The sequence below is a fragment of the Pecten maximus genome, chromosome 14 (assembly GCF_902652985.1).
Source record: "Pecten maximus chromosome 14, xPecMax1.1, whole genome shotgun sequence".
NCBI classification, from domain to species: domain Eukaryota; kingdom Metazoa; phylum Mollusca; class Bivalvia; order Pectinida; family Pectinidae; genus Pecten; species Pecten maximus.
The window spans coordinates 20,309,680-20,330,524 of NC_047028.1; the positions used below are offsets into that span (position 1 = coordinate 20,309,680).

Below are 20,845 nucleotides of genomic sequence, written 5' to 3' on the forward strand. Positions count from 1 at the left end.
CACGAGAATAATGTACTGCATACTGAATTGTTTACTGATATGTGGACGGATCGAAAACAAGAAGTTACAGATGGACGGTAAGAACTGACCGACGACCGACAAACTGTTGTAGGGAGCAACAATCATAGAAATGAATAAAATACTGGCGGAGAGACAAAGAACTTGATACTGTTAAAGCAATATGATAAGGTGCTGGTATTCCAGTTAGAAGGGTAGATAACTTTTGTGATCTTGAAGTAACAACGTAAAACATATTTCGGAATATTCAAACACCAATATATGACCCCAAAGTATACACCCTTGGGTAGAATTTCCTGATCCCACATACCTATCATATGATGGACTTTATTAGTCAACTACTTAATAGTCCTTATATATCTACTGTTTGTGTCATGGTAACCCCGATAATAGGATGAATCAATGTCCACGAAACATGGGATACTACCGATATTATTTCTGACTCTACGAGAGCATTGATCATATTTAGTAAAACACATAAGGAAGTACACTAGTGTCCACATATTGGACCAAATTTTTCCTTTTTGAAGAAAAAATTCAAAAGCAAAACTTTTATTTCCCAAACTTTGGTCCATGTGAGTTTGAAAGCATATGTGAAACGATGATTAATAGATAATATTTTAAATACTCTGTCAGTTAGTTTTTATTTGTGGATACGAATTCATTTTTAATTTATAATAAATACAGTCCCTTACCGTTTATTTAGGCTGAAGTGTAATGTCCAATGATTTCGAACATATTGTATGGTGTTATAATGGTCCAAGTTTACTTCCTGGTAAGTCATTACTCTTTGTAGTGCTTTGTAAGCTATAAATGTAAGTTATGCCATTGCTATTAAAAGACTGAGCCATTATTTTTTCTTATATATTTCTTTAACATAATGATTATTCTTATCTTTAATTGGAGTAAATAAATTTACAATGAGGGCCTGGGAAGTTTATGCTAACATCGTGATATCATTGGGAAATTTCCTAAATCGGCCAAAGTTCCGGCCTATCACAAGGAGCCTTAACACAAACATACCACAGCCACCCAAAAACACACGTACGCACTCACCACACGCATGCATGTGGCACGCACGAGAGGCCGTCCTTAAATGAACTTAACTGTTGATAGGATGTTAAACAAACCAAACCAAATTTGGAAATGTTCGTTGTTTGGGCGGAACATAATAGAGAGAAATTATTTTCCCTGATGTTGCGGATTTTCTTAAGGTGACGTGGTTGTTTTGCGCGTGCAATGTGTGAGAGTAGGTGCCATTCGGCGAGGATAGCCAAGAATACGCAGAATAGTTACGACAAGACTTATAAGTGAAATTATATTAATCAAGTAACGGATGGGAGTAATATTGATGATGCTGATGATATTGATAAATATCTTGTCGCGTTCATATCACTACTTGGCAATGGATACATGCCAATATGTTTATAGGAATGTTTTCCTAAGAGAAAATAATGCCGTGACCAAAATGAATTAGATTTCCTTGTGTAAATTGAAATTAGACGTGTTCAATACTCGTTGATATTCCCGATTCCGTTGTCATGCACCATACTGAGAAGGTGATTTATCACTTGAATTTGACTAGTTTGGCGAAAAATATCGTTTATGGAACAGATACGGTTTACCTCCCAAAACACTTGGTCTTGTGTCCTTCGTACTTTTACTTTAGTATATACTTTGTTCTTGTGTCATAAATTTTAAGGAAGTCGCTGAGAAATTATTAAATTATGAAAATGATTAACATCTGTAAAAGGCAACAGAGAATACTGGAAATTCTAACTCAGATTCGACAAAACGAGGGCATACAATAAAACAATGCATATCTGCTTGGAAACCCTTAAGCAAAATAAGACCAGGTGTTCCGTTATCGCAAACGTCTTTGAGGCATACAAATCTAGGTCAAATCCGGGTTAAGTCACATTCTCAACACGGCTAGGTATACCAACAGACATCAAACACGTCTTATTTCATAATTCATAAAGGATGATTAAATAATGCATTTCATCCGTTCTTATTGCTTTGCCGTAGTTTTGAATTACACAAGCCATGGCAATTTGTATTGTTCAAAATTATGAGTTTGTATCATAAGAAAATAGGAGACAAACTGAAAGAATAATTTAGCATGTTAGGTGTATATAATAGATAATCTTGTTTTAAGAATTCTTTGTGCTTTATGGTGATTATACTGTCGGTAATTAAGTATTTTTGCGACATAGAATTCGATTTACAAACATAGATTTCAAAACACACGGGGTTTTCACTACCACAATTCGTTTTTGTTATGTTTTAGTGCTCGATTTCCTCAATTATCTGAGTGAACAACCGTAAACCAATAATGTTTGAACTAAGACTGACAAAATGCACCTTTTTAGGTTCCACATTTGTTTGTGATATCAGTTATTATCAATCCTAAGACTTGTCCAGATAGTATAACGTTATTTTATCATAGATGATTTCTGTCTGGAATTCAGATAACACCAGAGAATTTTTAAGAGTATAAAATGATTATATCGGGATTACTTTAGTAAAGGCATATCTATAGAACAATCAAAGATCTTGTAAAATAACAATCTAATTAAAAAATAGCTTATTGTTTGTACTAGAAAAATCGAGTAAATAATTTTTAAAGATGTGTTGTTTTTAAACGTCTTGTGACATTTCATTTTAATTAGAAATCAAAATTACTTCCTGAACGGTAACAATCAGAAAACCAGTTTAATAGCAATATCTGATGTGAACTATTTTAAATGCATTTCGATCCACAAGTACTTTGGAACCAATCGCATGTACTACAGTAATATGTGTTTTATCTCTCCCTAATAAAATGGATATGTAGCTGTCACATTTGACAGACAACTTGTTTTCTCTTACAATCGACGGATGTATCATCATTTTTACTGGTGCATTGTTTCACTCTAGGATTGAGACAAACAACTCTTAAGTTAAAGAAACTGATACAACGAAGTGAAGAACTGAACTAGACCGTTCTCGAGGAGGATTCGTGAAAACTTCTCCTCACCGTCCTACCCCCGTCCCGGTCACAATTCCTATAAGGCGTTGTACACTTCGCCCATGGCCCCTCCTCTTGGATGTCTCTTCGGATGTGTTGGACCTTTAATCCACCTATAATACCTCTCCATTCAACGCCTGAGCACTACACTTATGCACTTCATAGTAAAGCAAAGCAAACCAACTTCGTAATAGAAGTGTATTATTTATTCTAACACGATTCGTTTGCAACGCGTGTTTTGATTGGTTGCGGACCGACTTCTAATCTGCGATAGAACCATGACATATCGTGTTAAGCCACGCCCCGTTTCTAATCAAAACAATATGGCGTCAAGTTCGACTCGTAGCGAAATTCAACACTCTGCACCATTTATGATTGATGACCCGTGATATTGGAATCGAAAGTGAAGAAATCGAATAGAATGAAATAACTTAATAAATGTAACAAAAATCGTTAACTTCATTCTTACCGTCATTTATTGATTGAAATGTTCATTTCGTCCGTGTGTAAGCATCTAAGGTCAAGTAAAATCCGAAATGAAATGGAACAAGTGCACATAACTTTCACATAACGATTGAGCCTATAGAAACACATCAACTCTGACTTTGTCAAAACGCCCATGTCGTTATGCATACTGCATAAATCCAAATATGTCGTTAAATCTTCTGTAACAGGACTTTCACAACAATCCAAATACACCGCTTCGTCAACATACAGATCGAACTCTCGCCAGTATGGGCGTGGCCAATTGACCGACTTTGAAAGCTTCTCTCTGATTGGTCAATCCGCCACAGTATGACACGTAACTAACGGAGGTCACATAGTACTGAACAGCTTACTTGTAGCGATGTAAAACAATGTATCTAAATATATGCGATAGTAAACGTGTTAGAATGGGGATAGTACGTTGTTTTTCGTGGCTATACTGGCGATTAGAACATGAAATTTGGTTAAAACTCTCGACCTATCGGTCTCGAGTTCAAACCAAATTTCATGTTCTAATCGCCAGTATAGCCACTCAAAACAACATACTATCCCCTAATTAAATAGGGGAGAATTCCTTTTTTTTAATAGCAAATCCTCAGTAAAAAATACCAACTACAGATATGTTTTGGGAAAGTATAGAAGTATTGTGTTGTGTTTAAAGATAATTGCAGTAACTCTACTTTTTACTTCCAGGACAAAGTTACCATGACTACAATCGTTACGTGCGTGTTACCGGAAACAAGCTTTGCTCCTTGTCGGTTTGGCGACGTCAAGCTTGGCTTGTTTTATGTTTTGCCATCCAGGCAGGTGCACAGCAAAAAGTCGTTTGTCTGAGCATATCGATATGAATTAACCTGATAACATTAATCATAATACTCATAACATAAACATGTGTAACAATTATTTGGCTTAGTTTAACATGAGGACGCCATGTTTCTCTGACGTGTAAATCGATAAATTCTTTTGTGTGAATCTAATTGATTAAACAGCATGATATTTAAATTGATAAGGGCACACCAGTTTGAGCACATTTGAAGTGATATACGCTAGTGGATTAACCACTGAAAGGAAAATATATATTAATTGAAAATAAAATTCAATATTAAAACGCCGACGTTCATTCTATAGCGATTATACATACACCCTCGTCATGAGATATTGATCATGACCAACGGTAACTTCCTGGTTGGTGAGCATACTTGTTGATCAACACCATGAAAGACTTGTGTGAGACAGTTGTGCTCCTACTTTAACTTCTATTTATACCTTTTGTAACGTGGTCGGTCATCTGTTCCCTTCTTAATATATCAACAAAACAGGTGATGCCTTTATGTTTTCATGCTATCACCATGTCAATAACTGCAACAGTCGGTTATTTATTTTCAGCTGTTGACATCAATCTTAATGTATTCAGTATACTAAGTTTATATTATTAAATATTTTTATTTGATATGAGTGAGTTCCATGTGTATTAAACTCAAAACATGGGATTTGCGATGTGACATATTCATTATGGCGTTAAAGATTACCATAAACTAACATAATGTCAGTGTTTTATAATTATTGCGGTTAATCTGTCCATCACATCTTTTTTTTTCAGATACGACAAGTAGATATACGCTAGATCTAAACGTTTAACCTTTCGCTACGTATATTCCGATATGTCTGCTGGTTTAAAAAACTGATTTTTTCAACAAAAAGAATAAATAAATAAAAAAAAACATCACTTTGATGTGAGATGGGGCATCTCACACTGAGTGGGGGATTCTTCAATTAAAAAACACGAGGTTTAGAACTGAGAAGTCTTTATAAACCTGGATCTCATTTTTTTCAACGAAAATCTTAATAAAAAGAAATTGGTGATTTGCACATGTGCCTCTAATGGGGGACAGGAAACCGACAAGAACATTCTGCTACACGAAATGCAATATTTGGAATATTTAGGTTTCTTTTTATTTATCACTGTCATTAAACAACCCTGGGATATCTAATATTGATCTACATACTATCGTTGTGAGACAGTGTTATCGTGTGGCAGACCATGAAAAATATAAGCATTTTAAATATCACTTCCTTGTTACCATTGAAAGCTAGACGTCGTTTTGATACTATTCATGTGCAGTGTACCGTTATAATGCAAGTCTTTTAAATGTGCCATATGAAACTAATTAAGTCACTTCATAAAGCAATATGTGTGTATGATCGTTGAATTATTAGACATTTAAATTGACAAAGATACACACTAATGGGCATTTGTCATTTAACAGTATCAATTTTATGCAACGAATTCAAGTACATTTGACTATTAACTTCGCTGTTTATTTCATATCTACAAACCAGGGCCTTTGCATATATAAAATGTATATACCACAGTTATAAGCTCAATAATAAATGTTGTTTTGTACAAGTTACAGCTTAAAAGATGCCAAACAAACAGTAATCGTTTTTCCGATAATAAGAATGAGTATATGTAATCAATTCATTAACTATAACTGACAAAAAATAAATAAATAAATAAGTAGGGTAGATTTCTTCCTGGTTGACCGTTGTTGTATGACGTTGGCATGAGATCAGCGAAACGGGTTTAAATCGAAACTATTGTGATGTTTTCACATCCGTTGAGTTGATAGTACACACAAACTTCCGGTATCTCCAGTGTTACACCTTATTGATATAGTAGGAGTAGAGTCAAATATTGTTTTTCTATTAAAGCTAAACAGAAGCAGACGCCTGTGATCAAGCGAATCCCGAGGAAGCCATACCATAAATTTAACCTAGAATTCAGATTTCGCTCCTCTGTAATCTTCAAAAATAACGATTCAGCTTAACGAATGGTCATTGTTTTATTTCTTAACATTAATCAAATACTATTACTAAAAGAAAATGATGTTTTGGTTTACCTGTTTGATGAGCAGTTGATTATTGATACCTTTGGTACTTTATTACTTTTATGGCAATGATTGATGTCAAAACCAATACAGTCAGATATCCCTCGGCAAATATATACATATCAATGTAGTATGGTTACAATGAAAGAACAATTTGTAGCTGAATGCGGTTGTCCCATAATAATGCATTGCAAATGTCATCGTTTTAAGGAAAAAATATACCCGTAGGAACACAAGAGCATGCAGTGTAAAAAGACACGCTGATAAGCGAATGAAATTGCTGATTTCCATCATCGCCTGTCGGAAATGTATCTTTATTGTTTCAAATGTATTTCTCTCCCTCGTCACTTTTACCTGCAATCAATAGAAGGGTATGTTAATGTTTTTCGTACTTTTACGATAAATCACGTTCATTGGGATTAGGAAATAGTATTACGAAAAAAAAAGTCAATGTTTTAACTTTTTGAAAACTCTGGAAAATGTATCTATTATTGCCCTATTGAGAGGGTACCGTTGCCTCATAGTATTGTCGAGGGATAGAATAGTGCCTGAGCCGAAGGCATCACGAGACAATACTATGATGTAATAGTACCCTCTCAACAGGGCCATACTGGGTTTAGTACAACACCCCTACAATTTGTATAACATTCATTGAAATCGCCGTAGTGATTTATAACAATAGGCCGACTGTAACGTAAGACATCTTTCATGAAACGACGCCAGCAAGACAATTAAAATACCTGCTCAAATTCCCCGCCCTCACGAAAATCTCAGAAAATGGCGCGGAATATCTTATGACATTATCAATTTCTTTGTTGTGATTTAGCACAAACATAAAATTGCCATCTGCAGAAAAACACACATTTTGCGTACACTTGTACATGATAGCATATCCGCCATTTTGACGTCATAGTTCAGCACAACGCAAGAGTGACGTAACGTAATAGAGACATCACAATCGACTCACGTTCAATCTCGTGCCAAATCAAAGTATTCATGTGTGTAGCCAAAGGGAAGCCAGCTTTCTGTCACGTGATATCCTAAGCTGTCTTTCCATTGGCTACACACATAGGTACTATGAGGCGATAGTGCCCGCTTCCCCCGGCACTATCGATTTTGCGCGAGATAGAACGTGAATCGATTGTGAATTTATTTACCACGGTTATAAGCTTAATAATGAATGTTGTTTTGTTCAGATTACAGCTTTATAGATACCAAACAAACTGTAACCGTTTTTCCGATAATAAGCATTTGTATATGTAATAAACGTATAACTATAATTGACAAACATAATTGTGTAGATTTCTTCCTGGTTGGCCTTGATTGTATAACGCAGTTGTTGGCAACATGAGATCAGCGACAAGTGTTTAAATCGAGACTATTGTGATGTTTTCATATCCTTTAAGTAAATGGCAGTGTGGTTAGCTGTAAGGTTTTTATCATCATGTTCAATACGTATTTCATCATTGATAGAGTTCTTTATTATTTGTACTATACTATACATTCAACTGTTGTATAGTTAATAATTTAAGTCTCAAGTCTTCACTGATTTAGGCCAAATAACCTGCCTGAAACCCTAATCGCCGATTGGCATTCACCCATTCGGTGTATTCTGCGGGAGAGTTATTCAATATACATTTACATGTATTTGATTATTTCGAAAATTGCCAATTGATTTTTGTGATCACATTCGTGATTAATTATGCTTTTAACACACGTGCTTCTTGTATACTATCTCAATATTGTATACTTTCAACAAGAACAACCGAAATTGTTATTTTAGCTATTTTTGTTACGCCTACTCTTTAAATGGTTATCTGTTGCAGACTGACAAATCTTAACGCAATGATTATACAAAGATATCACCTCTAAACACAGTTAGTGTACCTTGCTTAAGAATTCCCTGGTACGACGCTATTTCAACCAATACCCATTATTTGAATATTATCAGCCACATGTCACGTGACCAATAAATGGTAGAGAAGTATAAAAACAGAATTTTACATCCTGTTCGGTGTGTTATAACCGCAGTTACCAACATGGCAAGGGTTCAGATCGCCGTTTGGACTATTGCGATGATTCTTAACATCTTCACGCCTGCGAAAGCTTGGACTGGGTGAGTAATTAACATCTGCTACCAGCACCATGCTAGCTACTGTGGAAATCGAAAAGGATTAAACAATTGATTTTGTTAAAGTTAACAATGAGTACATGTAACTATAGCTTTACTTCAGTAAATTGGAAAAAAATAACTTCGACAAAATACAAAATCAAATTTCATATTCAGGTATTTTGTTTACATCAAAAATAGATGACTAATTTTAAAGATGATAATCTTCTAAAAGCATATCGATTATTAACGACTCGCGAATGATAGCAGGGGAGAGAACAATATGTTTAATGTTATACATACAATTGTATCTATATTTTAACCAAGTTATTAGTTTCCGTTTCCATTATCCTGCTTGCTTAAAAAGGATTCAATATTTGATTTTGTTCACAATGATTTATATATGTAGCTATAGCCTCACTTAAAAATAACTTCGAGCCAATACAAAATCACATTTCATTTTAGTTATATTGCTTACGTAACAAAACCTAATGGAATAAAGAAAATAAAGAAAAAATGACAGCAATTGGATGTTCTGTTTATCTTGAAGACATCTGTCATGTGTTTTAAATTAACCGACACACCTTTGTTTTGTTTAGATGATATACTTTCTGGACATTGCAAAGAGGGGATATATTGTAACTGTTACATATATGTATGCGTGTATTATAACAACGTGTATTATAACAAAATAAAAGATTGGCACAAACCTGTAGTATTCAAGAAAGGACAGGCATTTAAAATAAGAATACACATAAATGGTTAGGTGTAAATAGTATAGTCATAGGACGGATTTACCAATGAAACGTGGCGTGTATGTCGTAGAAGAATAACATTTGTCACCTATACAAATTCGGTGAATACCTGTATATTCTAACCTGCTAGTATTATGGGCTACTTCCTAGTTGGCGTTTTGTGTAAGACGCGGATTGTTTATTATGTTAATATCAGAGTTAACAATATACTTGCATTAATATGTTTTTCATATATCAGTTCTTAATACTAAGTCATCGTGAAAAAAACTGTTTGTAATCATTTTGTTCTTCAATATTTACTGTCAGAAATAAGTTAATAGTATTTCTTAATTTAAACCCAATTCAATTCTACTCAACATTAATTTTCGATAGAATCACTACGTCGCGAAGTTTTGAGCGACGCCCACCGCTGTATCATCTCCGTCGGAAATCGACTCTTTCACAGTCGACCAGAATGCCATCGTATTTCTCTTGGATGCTTTCACGTTTTCAGACAACGGGTTTTATTTTGATTTGTCAAAGTAAAAAGTTCAGTAAAGCACCGGAATAACTCCGGTACAACATGGAGACCGTGTTAACGACAACGATTTTAATACCATTTCGATGAAGGCAGATCACAATAAAACTAATTTCATGGAGCATTAGACTACTTTTTTTTTTTTTTTTTTTTTTTCTTTTTAGACTTCTGACGATAACGAAACGTTTCTTTTCAGTATAAACCTTATTTTCACAGTCATCCCCGTTCTTTAAACTGTAAACTGTCTGGTGTTTCTGTAAGGGTGAAATAAAATTTAAAAAACATTACATTTGTATTTAATTTTTCAGCTGTAATAAAACAGATTTAAACAACCATTGTCTATATCTTCGTCACGTTCTTAAGGAAGTGTCCGTGTCTTGGATTAGCTATATATACTAACTAACGCCTGTAACGTGTAAACTGTCCTTTTCGGATGCTATTTTCACCAGGCATGTGGGTTCATGTTACACCTTATTTTGAAAACCACCAAAATCACTGTATATTAAGATAACGTATCATTTTGTTTTGTCCATAAATTCCTTAACGTTTTTATTTGTGGACTCGGATATTTGGTACACACGGTATCTTTTCCGGTAATTGCACTTACCTACCTACAAAGTCACGTGACCGGCACGAGGGACAACATCAATATTCGGTCGGTGAAACTCCCATTACCTCATTTCATTTTGTAAATAAATATGATGAACCTCTTAAGCACACTTAGAAAAGCAAGAAAATAGTGAAAATATTCTACGGTGAACAAAGTTGTTTTAATAGCTAATCAGGCATTTAGTTGACAATTTCAGGCATCTTTACAAGATTGGATGGCAGTTTTCATTATTTTCTTCTAAAAATTATCCTTATTACACTTGTTTGATCAGCATCGATTTTGATCAATGGCTTGCACTGGGGTGATTTATAAAGCAAGTGTTAATGTTCACGTTGAATGTTCATGTCACGTTGAATGTTGGAACTCTTCAGTGTTTCTAATACCGACGACTGCATTAAAACGAACAAATTCTGATACAAGGATGAAATGGATCATAATTAACTCAATTATTTGCAGATAATTTCCAAAAGAATATCGTGTAGAATGTTTTCGATTATTCATACAAGATTGTAAAATCAAAACTGGTAAAATTCCGGTCATTATCGTTGCCAAAACAGCCGTAAATTTGTCGTTAATCTTCATTTATTAATGATATTGTTTGGTGTTGTTTTATCATATATCATCAATTTAAACACATTTAACAAACAAATTACTGACAAACACTAAATGCAGCCATCGTGTCAAGCGATGCAGACACAACGCAGGACCTGTTAACAATGTGACGTCATCGGAAAGACCAAGTTGCAACAATGTACGACAGTGTATATCTTACATGAACACACCAATGAGCATAGAACGGGGCGCAATACTAAACCTTATTTGTCAAATGTTGACGAAGCAATTTTTATGTATATTCTGCAAACAAACACGAACCTGTTGTTTTTCTTATGACGTATGCTTGTCATGGTCTCGAAAGCGAAAGACAACGCATTATGCAATCAAAATGAGAGAAGGAAAAGATTCCACGAAAGTTTGACTGCGAGTATAACCATTTTCTAATAACCTTGTCTTTAACCGAAAATTAAATCTTTCCTTCGTGTTAAAGAAATAATTGATTTTGTATGATAATGATAACCATAAATTATGAATTCTGTTTTAGAAATGTCTGTTTCAAGGCAAAGAGTGGATCCAGACGATATGAAACTTGTACTCGTGTGTGAGTAACAATCTCCCAGACGTTAAACTTTTTATACTCATATTATTGTAACAAAAAACAAGATATGGTTAAATAGTCTTTATTTATCTTCACATCAAGCTATATATGTTGACTGACAAAGAGCAAGATTACATGGATTCATTTGTTATGGTTGATGTGTAAAATACACTAAATGTTAATAAATAAATGTGTCTATAAGGAAATTATAACAGAATATGGTTTCAATGTCTTACAGTTCTATATGGTTCTATAGGTTGACTTTGAGACTTTTTTGCGGAATTTATGACGTATTAGATCGCAAATACAATTAATGTGTCGGAAGGAATCTAAACAGGGCACATATCAAACGTATTCCATGTATATATTCTGTATCTGATTTTCAAACCATAAATTGTCCTCACACAAAACAAGTACTATGATCTAACTGTTGTATATACATATATATCAGAGTATTATGGCATCGGGTATGCTACACTCGGTACGCCATCTACTACTACACAGAATACTACTGCTGTGACGGCTGGACGGAAACGATTACAGGCAGCCATGAGTGTACAAAACGTAATTGTATAATATTTTTTACATATAATGTTCACTGTGTTTGTCAAATATGAACATTATGTTATACCTTGAAATTGAATAAACATGCTATATAATGCTATATACAGATCAATATACAACTACAATTATGCATCGACGTTATTAGGAAACTTAACATTCTGAATAGTAAACGTAATACTCCGGTCAAGCAAGGTAATTCTGTATAACATATTATATTTACTGCTTCAATCACATTTCTATATCAACAGGTATCCCACTGCAACCAAACAGTAAGTAAACTACATCAACTTATTAAGCTTATTAATCTTAATATCAATTCTTCGATGGTTGAATAGTCGCTTGACCTGATATCCTGTAAAGAACAAGTTTTGGAAAAAAAAGATGATTCATAGCATTGTTGTAAGTCATATATACAATATCATAGCAACGCTTCTATACCAGGTTCGTTGATATTACATATGTATGCAGCTGTATTACGGGAAAAGTGTATTTTTTATCTTAAAATCGTAAATACCTCTTTCGCCGAGATTTAATACTAAACAGAAATTGGTAATTATGTTTTCAAGGAAAACAAAAGAAATTTCAGGCTTAACAGTTACTGAGAAATCAATAGGGGAAAGAATCGACACAGAAAGTTTAGTCATGTTAAATCATGTTATATGTTATAATTCGATACATCTTCCATGCAAATATAATGTTGGATGAAAAACTGCCTATTTAACAGTGCCAAGCGTGTTTTGTTGTTGTTGATGTTGTTGTTGTTGTTGTTGTTGTTGTTTTTCTAGCTTAAAGCGTTATTTCAGGTGTTGAGTCATATAACGAAGTTCCTGCTTTAGCATGGAGAAGTCTGTCCTCAGACGAAGACGTTATAGATGACAGGACTCTATCCAGTGGCTTATTCACTGCGGGAAAATATTTTGACATTGTGACAACAGAAGTAGATCCAACAACAATCGGTTGCGGAGCAAAACGGAAAATCTGGATGAATGGTAAGCATTTGTTTTGATAATATGTCGTAGAGTACATTGCATGAAGACAAATGCGAGCAACTCTAATCAATATCATAAGATATTAAAATACATTTTGTATGTCCAGTAGCTGTATTTAAAAAACAAATTGGTGTCTTCAAAACTATTTTTCAACACGAACACCTTTTACTTGATATCATTATATAATAATATTTTAAGTTTTTGGTGCATACTTATCAGACACCCTCCCAGACGCAGATGGCTCATTTCATGATAAAACTGTGTGTGTCTCGGATGCGGAAACCAACGACCCTTGCAAGGATACCTTTACAATCGAGGTTCATAATGGCGGAGATTTCCGGGTCTACGTTTTAGAATCACTCCAAAGTGGCCATTATGGACTTGGGAATGACTCGGTTTCTTATTGTTTTGGTAGGTTCAATTACCACATCAAATTTACGTTACGTTATAATTTATGAGAGTTTTGTAATTATAGATTTAGGTCTGATTAGAACAAGTGCTATCGAAATTCATTGACACAGTGCCAACGTCAGTGTTTCAGAGATTTTACTACCTTTAATCATAATTTATTTCCATAAAATACTACAATTTGCTTTCTACGAATCGACCATAATATGCTAGATTCTGGCATCATTTCCATTCCCGAATCTTGACATTTCGGAACTTACCATCAGTTTTATGCAAACAGATCTGTCAGTACCTTTGGATCCGTGTTCTGATGTGATTTCACACATACTTCCGGCATTAGAATCCCGTCGTCCTGGTAACACTATCATGACACAAAGTGACGACAGCTTGCTCGGAAATTGGTATAGTGCTGGCCCGTACGAAATCGTCAGAAACAGTCCGGATTTAGAGTTACCCGTCAGTTGTGGAGCTAAAGCCCAAATATGGATGAATGGTAAAGTGTATTTCTGGTTTTTAAGGAGGAGGAAAAAACAACTCCTTAAATATCTAGTCCGAAAATAAGGCACCGACGTGTTCGAAAAGTCTATAAGAATGAATTATAAGCTTTTTGTTCTCTGACTACTATAAATAAGAATATGTTAAAAGAGTGAAAAGTAACGAGTGAGTGTTAAAGAAAATAATGTTATTTCTTTATCTATTGCTCACTCTACATAAGAAATATATGTCTGTACATATAGCTTCATCTATGCATTTTTGAAGTTTTAGTTTTAATGGTTCTTGCATTACGTATAGACTCTTTCCCAGAAGTGGATGGTAAACATCATATCCGGAAACTTTGCATCACGGATGTCGAGACGTCACAAAAGTGTGTTGGCAGTATTCATTACACTTTCATTAAGAATTGCGGAAGCCATTTTGTGTATTTCCTGACAAGTTCTCCAAAACCTGACAGTGCATACTGTTTTGGTGAGTACATTTTGCATTATTGGTCTTTGCACCGCCAACCATTTCAGATTACTTCAATGCGCTAGTCATGATGATATATTCTTCTTCATGTCACGTGACCTCGATATCCCTATACATGGGAAAATGTTTATGAGTATACGGGTAAAGCAAAAAGTAAAACAACTGAATGATTGATTTTATAGAAATATACGTATTGATTGCTTGAAAAATAAGGAGACGTTTATGTGAATGCTACGGGTTTTCAGCCATTTGTTAAAGACCAAATTTTGATACGTTAATCAAACACTGAACTCCCAGGCTTTTTCAGTGAAACTGAAGGTTTTGATATTTTATCATGTTTTACTAGGTATATTCGGTATCTCAATCACTAAACCAATAAGGGAGATGTGACCATTTCTCTAACAGCGACGTGTTATTGGCATAGTTTTGCGTAGTTGGGAGTGAATGGGTTAATATATATCTTTCACTCCAACATTATAAATCAATTCTTATGTTACACACCATTTGTTTAATCAATGGATATAGTGTGCGGTAGCATATTCACATCTGCTAGGACTTTTTAATTCTTCATCATTTTGATCGTTATTCACAGATATCCCCTCGGAATCAAATGGTGAGTATACAAATAATCGATATATTCTTATACCGTAATGATTTTGTCCCTACACATTTCACCCCCTTCTCTGTCCATCCTATGACACTGAATTAATAAATATGAATATCCCCTAAAACTTTTTTCACATATCATCATTATCAACTGCATAATGAAGATCTGAGGGTGATAGTAAGAGTTCATGTTCAGTTGACCTCAATGCTTTTCATACAACGTGAAAGTTTGGAAACATATAAAAACGCTTCTCTGATATGATTGTCCGGCAGCAAGTGCAACAGTGTTCCAAACGTCAACAAGCTTTTTCATGTCCCTTTTTACTACTTAATTGTCATCAGAGGTAATTTCCGTTATAACAAAAGAAAATCTACAAACATACATACTTAAAAAATCTAATGTATACATCGATTAGGGCGTGAAGGTACTTGCAATGGGTGAGGCAATCTTTGATTGGGTCACTCCGATATCATTAATCAAATTAGGTCGACCATGACGGGTTTCGAGTATACTGGTTATCTGGAACTGTAATCGATTAGAATTACAGTTCGTTTCATCTACAATGTATAATCAATTTCAAAGATTCAATTTTGAGTATTTATTAGGATAACATTTTCATATTTGAAATTGTACATCGTCCTGGCTAGAAATGTCATTAATGTGGTATATATTTGAATAATCGTTTATTCGAGCTAATCGTTGAGTAAAATATATATCTCCATCTCCATAGATCCAGCCCCAGATTTTACTCCAAGCAATGTTCAAATAGAGTCCAGTCTGAAATGGAATCCGCATGGCCTAACGTCATCGACCGAGTGGCCTTCACTGCACTTCCAATGCTCTTTTGATAAGAGTACCGAATTCGACCTCTTTTACGTTGTATATTTCTACGTGGACGGAAGCTACATCGATACGGGATCAGATATCATTGTTCAGGATTCCTCAGAGGCCTATGTCACTGAGCAGCTTCTCAATTTCCGTGGATTTTCTGCTGGGATAACGGTAAGCTGTCCTAATCAATTATGTTGAATTGTTTATATCTTGGTGTGCACTGCAAAAAGGAACAATCCCAAATTCATATGTTTTATACGGGTAGTGGCTTTGGGATATGCATTAAGGTAACAGTCGAATAGTGCAATGGGTTATAGAATTCAGGTAAAACATATTCCCACTGTGTCTGGGCTGGTTGAGGACTTTTTTCCTTTTTTTTTTAAAGCTTAACATTGAAATGTAACCGGAATGGCACAAATAAAATCTTTAAAAGAATTTTGATTATCCGTCCCATCATATGATTTTTAAAACACCTGATTTCTATTTCAACTTTTTTATATTTGAGATACATGATCGCATGTCAGTATCTTTAACATTGTATGTCAATTGTTTAATGCTCACTAACAATGCCGTCCGCCATTTTGAAAAAAAGAAAAACCAAGAAAAATGATCGATTTAAATTTAAAAGAAAGCATTATCTTCATAATATGACGGTTATGACTTTTTCACTGTAAGAGAGATACTGTCATGATTAAAATTCGAAATAAATGCAAGGCTTTGTCAGAAACATAATGTACACATTTTACAGATTTCCTGTTTTGTCGGGGGTAGAACATCCAGGAATGGTCGTACAGGTGTCATAGCTGAAAGTCCTGGATTCTACGCAGGTATAAAGGTATGTAATAATTTGCATATTTAGCCCTATAACGGGGAAAAGTAATTCATCACCCGAGAACGAATCAAAATTCCCGTTATTGGTGCACTTCAAGGCGACATCAATACAATAAGAAACTCGGGTTTTTTTTTCGTGTAGAATTGGCAATACACCTGTTGATTTAAATGTAGATGTACATTGTGATCGCATATTGCGCAAAAGTTCACAACATGAGGATATTCTGAGAAATTAACGTTTATTTGTCAGATACTCTAAGCTAATATATTTGAAAAAAATTATTCAGTATTTCATTTTAAAGTTCAGTTTTTAAACAATATCATTCACATTCCATTTTTTCAGCAAGATAGAGTAAAAATTAAACTATCAACATTTACTCTCCATTTCATTAAATTTCAAAGCCAATTCCCTGTTAGGTCTATTGTCCTGATTCTGCGCTAAATATGGGAAATATGTTTTACCATTTGAAACTAGATGGTGAACCATTCAGTCGATATTCAGCGTGGAGAGAATGGTACCGTTGGTTTTTTTACCACGATTCCATTTGGTTGTGTGTACGATCTGACTTATCCCGAAGATGTCTGCTACATGACTCTGTCCATATCAAGCAGCGCTAGCGACAACAGTTGTGGAAGCAACAGTATGCTACATCCGTGTACAGTTCAGCTAAAAGGGGTCACGAAAGACGAACTACATCAATGGAGAGTTATGGACGCCAGAAATGAATCATGAATTTGAAATTGTAGCATCGGAAAGTAACCAAGGCACATATAATCTAGCTAATACAAATTTCACGATGAGGTTGACTGCATATACACCAGGTCATACATTCTGGCATGATAGTCAATCGGAAGAAGCTACGGTAAGTATAAACAGTCCAGTTATTGTATTCTAATGTAAGGGAAGTAACTGTGTGTTTGCCATATTGGATTCGCATTCTCGTATAACTTGTCGATGTAAAAGCTATACGAAAGATGGCATAGTTTTATATTCCAAGAGAACCATGTCAATTGTACACGTCTGTTTATCCCATTCACACATATCAACACCGTTATACACATTCAATTTCTGTTTTAGATCAATGTTTACGAAACTGAGGAATCTAAAATTTGGCAGGGCAAAAACTGTTCTGTTCATTGTGACCCTCATCATTTGACATTTGATGGAATGTAAGTATTTGAATGACTGAGAATATTCTAGATCTCTATTAGTTTGTTTTCATTCCAACATTTACCTGACTTCTTTGTTTTTTCTGCTTACGTTTTGATATGGAGTTTTATAGTTGGTTTGTGGGGATCAACGACTCACCCTTTTAAGCATGAAACTTTTAAAACTTTTTAAACTCGCTCAAATAATGAAATTAGTTTAGTAGAAAAATCTAAACATAGGAAATTGTTATCTCACTTTTCAGAGATTCCTTCAAATCTTTGAAAAGATATTAATTCAAACAGCAGATTTATCACCGAGAGTATTTAAGTCTGAGCAAAAAGATTTGTGTTTGAACAATATAACGGTGTGATTCACATAGGCCTTTGTTCTATTGTATTTGTAAGTTAGTCTTCATCTACATCTACATCACGTTTGTAAGTCAGAATTATGTATTCTAAAACGTTGATAATTTCTCGTGATTGCTGGTCCCTGATAAGGTCAAGGTGTATTTTCAAAATAGGTCAGAAATTTCTCATTTCCTGAAAATGCTGTTATTGTATAAACCCATCAATTCATATTCCCCCATATTTCCCTCTCATTATTTTGTAGGAGATTCGAAATACAGAAACCAGGAAGATTTCAGTTGTTAAAAAGTGAGGATCCGCCTATGGAGGTAAATCCAATGAATGAGAAAAATCTGTAAAAAACATTAGTCATAATAGGAATATGAAACGGATCACATTTTTTGTTTTTTTTTTCGTTTTTTTGTTTTTGTTTTGTTTTTTCTTTGGCCAACGAGAGAACGATACATCACCACATAACAACGAACAGAGGGACCATTACCATTTTAATTAGATTAACTTTTTTAGATATATTGTTTAAGGTTTTCCGCAAATATCTTAGTTTTATTACATGTTACTGATGATGTTCTAATTGAGACGAGACAATATTGACCTTTCAATGTCTTACATTTGTTTGTTATATTAGTTTTCAATTTCCATGATCATCTTTTGAAGTAAAGAGTATACATTTAGCCCGTTTGGAATATAAAGCTCTAGATGAACAACTTCAAATATATTCAGGTTAACAAATAATTGTTTGATTTCTAGGTGTTCTCTTGAATCCCAATTTATTATTTACAGATTTATAAGCTTTACTAATTTATCAGAAGGCGACTCTTATGTTAATTATTCACTCACTAGATAGTAGCATGTCCCATCTGGCCAAATAATCTTGTCCCTGTCTGATCGTCTCCTTTGTTACTAGTATTGCGCTATTCATGCCATAAACCGTGCAACTTTGACTTCAAACAATAATCTTTATAACTGTGAATAGACTTTGGTGAGTTTTGATCATTATCATTAGTGTATACCTGGTAATTTTTGCCCCAGGTTATTTTCGCCCTTGAGCAACACAAAACATATTCGCCCCGTTTTAAATTCGCCCTAAATGGTTTTTAAGAAATATCCTTTTCCTCGTTTGTAAAATCGGAAAATTCCGTTCGGAATTCTCAATACAAGTTGCACTCGGACCACTCGGGACTTCCCCGAGTTCCCCGATTGTCTTACCAGCATGAGATGTAAAATGTGATTTGGTGTCAAACAAAGAACGTTTACCTGTGCTCAGATTTTCTTTTAGTCCCTGCTAATTCAAGTAGTATCGGGTATGCATGGGTGATTTTAAGCAAACTCGATCAATTGTAAGTTATCCGCGCCGTGACTAATGACTGACCAGTGTTTCTCTTGTTCACATGTACATACATGTACATGAATGGAAGCCACAATTAAGCGACGGTGAACTCATAAAATTAGTCTTTTCCATGGCAGGAATTTGATGCCACTCTGTATTTCATTTTTAGCATGACTGGACTACATAATTTAAAAAAAAAATGACTGAATTTTTTTTAAATAACTTGGTATGTATCGATTTTTAATTGAAAATGCTAAGCCTAGTATGTGATTTTACAGTTGAAAAGTAAGAGGGTATGTTTGTGATCTGACTAAACTTGGCCCATGTACTATGGTTTATAAATCCTTCGACTCAGCTTGAAATTTTCGCTTTCATCTTAAATTCGCCCTATCTTCCAAGGGCGAAAATGGCGAAAAATTACCAGGTATACAGTATTATATTTGTCCATTGAAGAGATTTATTTTTCGAGATATTGGCGTTAAAAGAAATATATTTTGTATTGCTAATTGGGTTCTAACTTTTGTGAAGTGAATATATAGGGCATTGTACCATTATCTACATTTAACCAATAAGAGATACATTCTATATAGAATGCATTATATCATTATTAAAGACGACAGTAGGATCAGTGTAAGTTCGACGAAAATCGAATTCTGAAGAATGGATGCGGCAAAACAAATATCATTGACATTAATTTATTTACTTGTGTCATTAATTTATTTATTTATTTTGTTGAACAGGTACAGGTGGAAATAGCCTCTTGTTACAGCAGAAGTCGCCCATATTGTGCGTGTGGTATAGTTGCTGCAGTTGGCCATGATATCTTTCAGATATATACCTGTAATGGGGAAAATCAAATCAAATTCAAGGCATGCAACGACAGCGTTTTGAAAGCTGAAAAAGAAAAAGAAAACTCAGCGAAGTACAAAGTAAGTGTGTTTAGGAAATATGGGAATATGAGAAATTAAAATCCCCTTCCAATAAAAGTACAGTCAAACTTCGAATCAACGAAATTCGAATCATCGAGGTTTGACTGTATATAATCCCAATTTGGCTAGAATAACTACCGGATAAAGTGGTCATAAAAAACTTAGATTTATTCCACTGATATAACAATTTGGTTTTGATTCCCACATGAATATTTATGAAGAGAAAAAACCACCTATCATATTTCCCCTTGTATATCCCTCATTTGAATGCTGAGAGGTAGGGTTGATATGCTCCGTTTAAAGGATATATTGAATACACTGAAGCAAATCATAT

General features: G+C 34.4%; 1 protein-coding gene across 1 annotated transcript; it reads left to right on the forward strand.

The window, feature by feature from the left end:
• Positions 1-11,965: 11,965 nt before the first annotated feature.
• On the forward strand, positions 11,966-20,505 carry LOC117342010. Its single transcript, XM_033903950.1, has 13 exons — positions 11,966-12,111; positions 12,360-12,380; positions 12,915-13,100; positions 13,320-13,511; positions 13,789-14,001; positions 14,301-14,474; positions 15,067-15,087; positions 15,812-16,083; positions 16,661-16,747; positions 17,219-17,606; positions 17,822-17,913; positions 18,503-18,566; positions 20,323-20,505. The coding sequence occupies exons 3-10, from the start codon at positions 13,094-13,096 to the stop codon at positions 17,474-17,476; spliced, it is 1,224 nt and encodes a 407-aa protein (XP_033759841.1). The 5' UTR covers positions 11,966-12,111; positions 12,360-12,380; positions 12,915-13,093; the 3' UTR covers positions 17,477-17,606; positions 17,822-17,913; positions 18,503-18,566; positions 20,323-20,505.
• The last annotated feature ends 340 nt before the right edge of the window (positions 20,506-20,845 follow it).

Excerpts from the sequence above, each read along its gene's own strand:
- LOC117342010 (XM_033903950.1), top strand. Across the intron at positions 14,002-14,300 it reads AGCCCAAATATGGATGAATG|ACTCTTTCCCAGAAGTGGAT; the intron begins GTAAAGTGTATT and ends CATTACGTATAG. Across the intron at positions 16,748-17,218 it reads GATTCTACGCAGGTATAAAG|ATGGTGAACCATTCAGTCGA; the intron begins GTATGTAATAAT and ends ATTTGAAACTAG.